General features: G+C 40.2%; 1 protein-coding gene across 1 annotated transcript in view; it reads left to right on the top strand.

Moving 5' to 3' along the window:
- col24a1 (collagen type XXIV alpha 1 chain) overlaps positions 1-7,579 on the top strand; it is a 92,609-nt gene that overhangs the window by 37,373 nt on the left and 47,657 nt on the right. The window contains exons 11-15 of the mRNA XM_032525635.1: positions 577-630; positions 1,661-1,705; positions 2,657-2,710; positions 3,062-3,106; positions 7,437-7,490. Of these exons, the coding sequence (XP_032381526.1) occupies positions 577-630; positions 1,661-1,705; positions 2,657-2,710; positions 3,062-3,106; positions 7,437-7,490 (252 nt within the window). The remainder of the gene's footprint in view (positions 1-576; positions 631-1,660; positions 1,706-2,656; positions 2,711-3,061; positions 3,107-7,436; positions 7,491-7,579) is intronic.

The following is a 7,579-nucleotide window of genomic DNA, read 5'->3' on the forward strand; positions in this document are numbered from 1 at the left end:
CCCTGCTAAATCAGTAAATTCATTAGCCGATAATCTCTGAGCTAGCTACTAAACAACCACGTCAGCTAACATTTTTTGACACTATTAACACTGTGATGGAACTAAAGCTGACACTTTATAAGTTTACAGTAAATTTCCAATTTGACACAATGTTCTAACATTCAGCAAATTCAGTTGCTTACGTTTCTTAACAGCGCCATGTAATTACCAACGGCCTCCTGCTCTCCCTCTGACAGATTAGATAGAGTCTCAGTTAAAGTCATGAGTCTGGCACCATGGGAGTCTGGATTGAGCCCCCCTAAAAGGGGTCTTAAATCGCCAATGCTGATAGATTGTAGCACATTCATTGCTAATACTAGGTTATTGGTAATTCATATGATGCTGCTATGTGACATATCATTATTTTATGTATATAGGTATATATCACAAGGTATTTAAGCAGGGTGCAGTATTTGTGCTAAATAGAATGAAGGTATTGTGGGAAGATTGTTTTATTGAGAAACTGTATCACATCACTGAAAAATGTGTTGTATTGTTTTAGACAAAATTGTGATATGAAATATTGCTGATTTCCAGGGTTTCATTGGGCTTCCTGGCGTTGCTGGGCCACTGGGGCCAGATGGGGAGAAAGTGAGTGATGTTTGTTAAATGCACGTTACAAGATCTTTTTATTCACTATTGTTCTTGGACACATATTCCATTCCCAGTAGGATTCACATTTATCTTTAATAATGTTCTCTACTTCATGTCTTCCCGCTCCATTTGTTTTCCCCTCATTTGTCTGACACTTAATAGCTTCCTGACTGAGGTTTGATAGATGCCAGCTTTGTCTTTTTTGGGGCATTTTAGGCCTTTAATTCCACAGGACAGCTGAAGACATGAAAGGGGAGAGAGAGGGGGAATGACATGCAGCAAAGGGCCACAGGTCGGCGTCAAACTCGCGGCCACTGCGTTGAGGAGTAAACCTCTATATGTGTGCGCCTGCTCTACCGACTGAGCTAATCCGGCCACACTAGATGCCAGCTTATTATGAGATATTTGTTTTGCCCTTATCCACATGTTGTAGTCAGTTCTTTTCCAGTACATCTTGATTTACTGCATGTTGAGCTACTTACTACTTACAGATGTATGTCAGATCATCTTTTACTCACAGTCATTTGTTCATTTTTCTGTCCTTTTTTTAAACTATTGGGTAAAAATAAAATGTGCTTGGCAGCAGTTATTTAAAGCTGTCATTTACAGATCTAAAATGTTAAATTTATAGAGAGAATGTGAGGAAAATACATATTTTCCATTTAGGCTATGCCTGAATGATATAACTCCTTCATTCTTGTGAGATTAAGTTTCAAGGAATCCTTGTCTCGTTTTGCTTTGTTGTGGCCTTTTGCACATCAGCTTAGTTTGTGCAAAGATAACTTTTATTTCAAGGTGATGAAACAATTTTCTGAATCCTGGACCACAATAGGCCATGTTAAGAATTTCTTAGTAAAGATTCTTTGTATTAGAAGAGGGTGGTTTACTACATTATTTTCAGATATATAAATAAAGGAGGTGAGCCTGTATACGTCTTTATAATAATTGTAATCCAGTGGCTAAAATATGTTACACCAATTATTTTGGAGCTGCAGCATTTCATCCTTCAAATGTTTTTCTTTTCTAGGGCATTCCTGGTCCTGTTGGAAAACCTGGCCCCAAAGGAAGACATGTAATAATGAATTTTGATTCCTGCCATAGACGCAAAAATATATACCCTTGTCATCTATCGGAAGCTATGAGGAGACAGCTGCAAGCGTGAATGTCTGTCTTATCTCATATGGAAAATCAGGGAGATTGTAAAAACAGATAGACATGTTATCCATAATGTATACAGTATATCCTCTTAAAATAGCCGTACTTCCCATCCAGAAAAAGCCCCATGGGCATTTCAATTCGTATGCTACATCAGCTGTGAATGTGCTAAAGCAGCAGGACACTGAGGGCCACTGGTTTAACATAGCAGAGAGAGAGAAAAGAAGAGAGAGCAATAACTTCTTTAGACAATAAACAAGGTGTGGCAAATAACATTGGAAATATGGTGGCATGTATTTTGGCATAGGTCCTGCAATGCCAAGTTTGTTCTTAGGTGGCATTGTAAAAAAAATAAAAAAATACAGATCAAGATAGAGACAATTGGAATGTCAAGGTTGGGCCCTCACACTGTGAAAAGTTAATGTTTTAAAAACAAGCCTTAGCTTCTCTGTTGAAGTTGCCAAGTGGGCAGTCAGCCCAGTGTCTGTTTCATCCAGAGAGTCTTTCTCTGAAACATTAAACGATGCGTCTGGCGAACCGGATCAAAGTCTGTGTCCTGAGGGCTGTTGTAAGGCCCTCCAGAAGCTCACCAATGCACTGGCTTATCTTGCTTCATTAAATAATCATTATTTTCATACCATGTCAACGCAAATTTGCTCAACCGCTTTGCGAAATTGCATGTTGGATGCTATAAATGAAGCAAAGGTTAGATAACAGAAAACAGAGAAGTTAAGTAACAGTAAGAAAGTAGAAAAATCAAAATGAGCTATTGTTCATTCACTTGTATTACATGTTATTCGAGAAGGGATTAATTGGCAGTGGTTGCCCTGACCTTCTTAAATTGAGTGTGGATGTACTTTACCCACAGGGTGTGGTGGGGGATGCAGGGGAGAGGGGGCCTCCTGGTCCTGATGGCAATGAGGTGAGAACTCTTGTCTGGCTCCTGGTGAATTCAGCTGTCCACTTTTTTTTAATCCTACTCTTTTGATCTACCTCTGGATGCTATTTCACCTTTCTGTCCTCCATCTATAAAGCTTGGGTCTCCCTGCTTGTTACTTGTCCTCTTTCATCAGTGACAATGTGTACAAGTGCATAGTACTGGGCTATTTGTATTTGTACTGGTATTCTGTTTGTCATGTAGCCTATGTTTGCCCATAAAAAAAGCATTAAGTTACACTTACCGCATTTCCAATGTAGCCTTGGGAATGAGGGATGTGCAGTACTGTAAGTATCCTGTCCTGTGTACTTAGGATGTTGCTGTGATGTTTCACAGGGACCTGTTGGAGGGATTGGCATTAGCGGCTTTCCTGGTCTGAGGGTGAGTATTAGTTTTGCAATATTATCATGTCTAATTGTGTGGTTTTTTCCCGGCATAATGGCACTATGTTTGATCTGTCATTCATTTGGCTCACAGTTCTACTTCTGTCTCCCCTTTAACCCGTTTCAAAGATTGCTTGTCTGTCCATCTTTCTGTCTACTTGTCTGTCTCTAGTGGTTAGATGTTTGGGTTTGAATGATGGATAGCAGGATGTGCTGTGTTTCTCCATGAGTGATGAATCTGAATTTTAATGCTGCCATCTATTCTTTTGGTTAGTTGTAGTAAGTAGAGCAGTATCTTATTTCTTACTGTTAATGACTGAAATCTACATAATACGCAGGGGCTTAAAAGAATAGAATATAAGTACGTCTGCACACTAGGTATCCTCAACACTACTAACTCCATGGGCAAGGACTTTGTTGACAGTACCAACAAAGGAAACTAACTTCCCACATGTATAGTAATGGAGATGTACATTATTTTGACCACAGTTGATCCATGGTCGGGTACAGTAAAAGTACCCTAAACATATTTAAATTTGTAGGGGTGCACAATTCAGAAAATGTCACGATTCAATTCGATATTGATTTTTAGGCTCAAGTTTTGATTCAAAATCAATTTTCAATTCAATGAAAATCTGTCAATTAAAACATGATTCACAGTATGTCAATGTGATTACTTTTGCCATGTGATAGTATACACGCCATTACAAAAAAATATGAATTGATTTTTGGAATTTCTTTGAATCGATTTTGAATATGTTGAGCTTGAATTGCGATACAAATGTGAATAGATTTGTTTTGCACACCCCTAGAAATTTGAAATGCACTATAAGTGATGCACGTCAAATTTGAAATGAAATGAACATTTTTAAAAACTCCGGTGTCCATCTGCCAAAGGCTTAAATGTTACCAGCTTAACCACGTGGGAGGCTCTGTCTTATTTCAGCAGTGAGACAAATTCTAGACTGTCACAGATCTAGTGTAATAGGGAGCATGCTGTCTTTTCACTGCAGCATGTACAGCTTTTAAAAAGGCCTCTAAAACATCCCCAGTTCATGTCAGAAAAATAGATACAACTGTATATGACACCTTTCCTGTGCCGTAATTTCAAGCTTCATTTACACTGGTTTGCTGTCCTCATAACATGTGGATTTATTGGGTAGCTTGAAGGGTCACTCAGTGTACACTAGACACATCTGGATGGATGGGGCTTCCTTAACCTTCACCTCAGCTATCGGCTGTAAGTCATCTTTACTACACACAGTCAGACATGAAACATGCAGCCATGTATCTTTACTTCATTTTTACACAAACAAGGTAACACACGTACAGCAATGAAATTATAGAGAATACCACAACTTGGGGTACCTGTGGTCTCTCAATTAACGATAACAAAAGATAAAACTCTTCTCATCCGCAAACAGTAAATGTTCCCCAATTCTCTGGGATGTGAAAAAAACATTTCGAGATGGTGGGTTATGTAATTTATTGCTGATTACATGTGTATGTAAAGCTGATGTAGGGGTTACTCATCTTCATCTCAACAAATCATTGCCTTTAAGTACTTTTGCGTAATCATACATGAGAGCCAAAATACTTACGCCTCCTTAATCCGCCTCTGATGTAAGTCATGTTTAGTCAACTTACCAGCTGAGTGGTTTTTGACACAGGATAGATCTCAAAAATAACTTTGATTTGACATTGAAAACTCATTTTCACTTCCCTGTGTCAATCACACCCTGGTTGTGCTCAGTCTTTTATTGAAAGGAATTTACACAAATGTACAGTAAGTTATGTTATCAGGACGAGAGCAGAAACAGAGCAGTATTTGTTCTGGTATGCAATTAATGTCTTTGCCAGTTTGCAACTCAATAAAATGTGACACTTTTTCACAGCCTAGTGCGTGTGTATGTGTGTATGTGTGTATGTGTGTATGTGTGTGTGTGTGTGTGTGTGTGTGAGTGTGTTGTCTTGTTTAACTATATTTGTGAGGTCCAAAAATCAGGAGCCCAGTACACATGTGGGGTCCCTACAGCTTTGTGGGGCCAAAATGCTGGACCCCAAGTTTAAAGGGTTGTTTGATGGTTAAGACTTGGTTTTAGGATTAGGTTATGGTTAGGGTGAGAGTAAGGCTTATGGTTAAGCATTTAGTTGTGATGGTTAAGGGTAGGGTAAGGGTTTGGGGAATGCATTATGTTAATGACGGGTCCTCACAAAGATAATTCCACAAACTTGTGCGTGTGTGTGTGCGTGTGTGGGCGTGAATGCATGCGTGCTTGCGTGCGTGCATGCTTGCGTGGGTGTGTGTGCGTGAGTTTTTGCTTACCACTCTTACCTCAACCAGTTTCCATCATTTACACGTGGTATGGTAAGGCTTGCATGAACAGTAATTGTATTGTTCTTTCCCCACTCGCATGTTGATGTCAAGTATATGATGCATCTAGTGTATGGTACACGGGGTGCTGAAGCGTTTTATGTTTCATTGGCTTTTTCTGAGGCTACAGTGGCTGTGTTGAAGCAAGAGGAACAGGAATGCTACAATCTGTTTTTTGTCAAGTCTTTAATCCCTTGTCTTCAGTGTGGCTGGGAGATAATGTATTGAGTGATCTCTAACCACCTGGCAGTCAGGCTACACCACAGCAGCGTGGGATGTTGACGTACCAGAGCACTTAAGCTGGGCTGGTGAACATCCGAGTTTTGGGTTGAAAGTTCTTTTTCTCACAATTTCTCCTTTCAGTATGTCCTTTTTCATGATAAAGCTCATGTAATTTGTGACCGTCTCGCTGCAGTGGTGCCACAACATCCAACACCAGCCTTACAGAGTCCAGATGGACCTCTAGTTTGAGCAACACGTCCTTGATGCTCTCAATCGCCTCTCAATTACACTGTTTTTGCACAAAGACCAGGCTGACAGTTTCCGTCTTGGGCATTTGACTGCAAATAAGTGATATACAAAGTTCTATGGTTCCTGATTGTCTTTGTATTCCGTTGTACTCACTTTCCCTCAGCTTATTGGTTAAGGCGGACATTGTCCTTGTCTTGGAACAAATTCTGATGACTCTCCACCCTTACTCTCTTCTCCTTTAAGCATCAAAGAGAAAAAGTAACTTAATTTAACAGGCTGCCTGGTTCCATCAATTAAAATGTTTACCACAATATCACACTGTCCTCTGGACCCCATAGAGGAAGTAGGGGAGAGGAGGATGTTGGCTAAGCTGACATCCATCATGGACAACACCTCCCACCCCCTACATGAGACTGTGGGGTCCCTGAGCGGCTCCTTCAGCAGCAGACTGATACCCCCACGGTGTAAGAAGGAGAGGTACCGCAGGTCATTCATCCCGGCCGCTGTCAGACTCTACAACACCTGCACTACCTGATAATGTTGTAGTTTCTGTTCTTGTTTTTTCTCCCATCTACACCACACACTTTCTGTTTATCTTTAATATCGGTATTTATATTATTTTATTATTATTTTTATTTTATTTTATTACATTATTCAATATTTATGGTCACAGGTTAATATAATTTTAAAATAATGCTACTGACTCTTGCTTCATCACTCTAATCATCACAATATAATTTTAACGTCACTTACACTGCAATATTGTTTCTTGTCTCATGGCAACCGCACTTTAAAACACCTTTATTGTCTGTTGTTTGCCTGCATTTCTCGTGTGCTTACTTCTTTGTGTGTTTTTGTTTTTTGCTGTTATTGAAAAAATGCTGCTGCTGTGACAACAAAATGTCCCCGCCGTGGGATGAATAAAGAATAATCTAATCTAATCTAATCTAATCAAAGGAATCCATGCCTGTTTACCCAGGTTCCAAGGCTTTTGGTTAAATGTGTTTTTGTCTGTCTGTGTGAATGGTGCATATGTGCATTTGCTTGCACATCCTTAGACACAGACACACTTAGTTGGCGATATAATCACTTCTGACATGGTTTAAGCAGTCATTGGCCAGCCAACTGCCCGCCTGCTTGTAAGGGGTATTTTTTCAGTCCAGCCACACATTCTGGCCATTCTTACCTCCCCGCTGTCAATTAGAGTGGGTGTTGTGGGCTGGCAGTGGTGAGCAGCCCAGACCCATACACATGGATACACTGTCAACACGGCTTAGTTGTGTTGTAAGGTTGTGACAAAAAGGAATGCTCTGTGTCGGAAACAGTGGATAGTGTTGATGTCAAAATGACATACCTGCCGAGAAGAAATCGGAAACATTTGGTGTGAAAATGCCATACAGTGTTAGTCAACAACTGTGGGCCGGTATCAAAAGTGTCTGTGTGTGATACATAAATTCCATTGTGTACCTCCTTCCCTGTACAGGGGGACCCGGGGCCTGAGGGACTGCGAGGACTGCCTGGTCTGGTGGGACCTCAGGTAGACCACAATGTCAACTTTTATCAGCCTCCTTCATTTGCAAATCCCTGATTCAAAAAAAATTATGGCATTGAAGTCACTAATTCCCC

The sequence above is a fragment of the Etheostoma spectabile genome, chromosome 9, assembly GCF_008692095.1.
Source record: "Etheostoma spectabile isolate EspeVRDwgs_2016 chromosome 9, UIUC_Espe_1.0, whole genome shotgun sequence".
Lineage (NCBI taxonomy): Eukaryota > Metazoa > Chordata > Actinopteri > Perciformes > Percidae > Etheostoma > Etheostoma spectabile.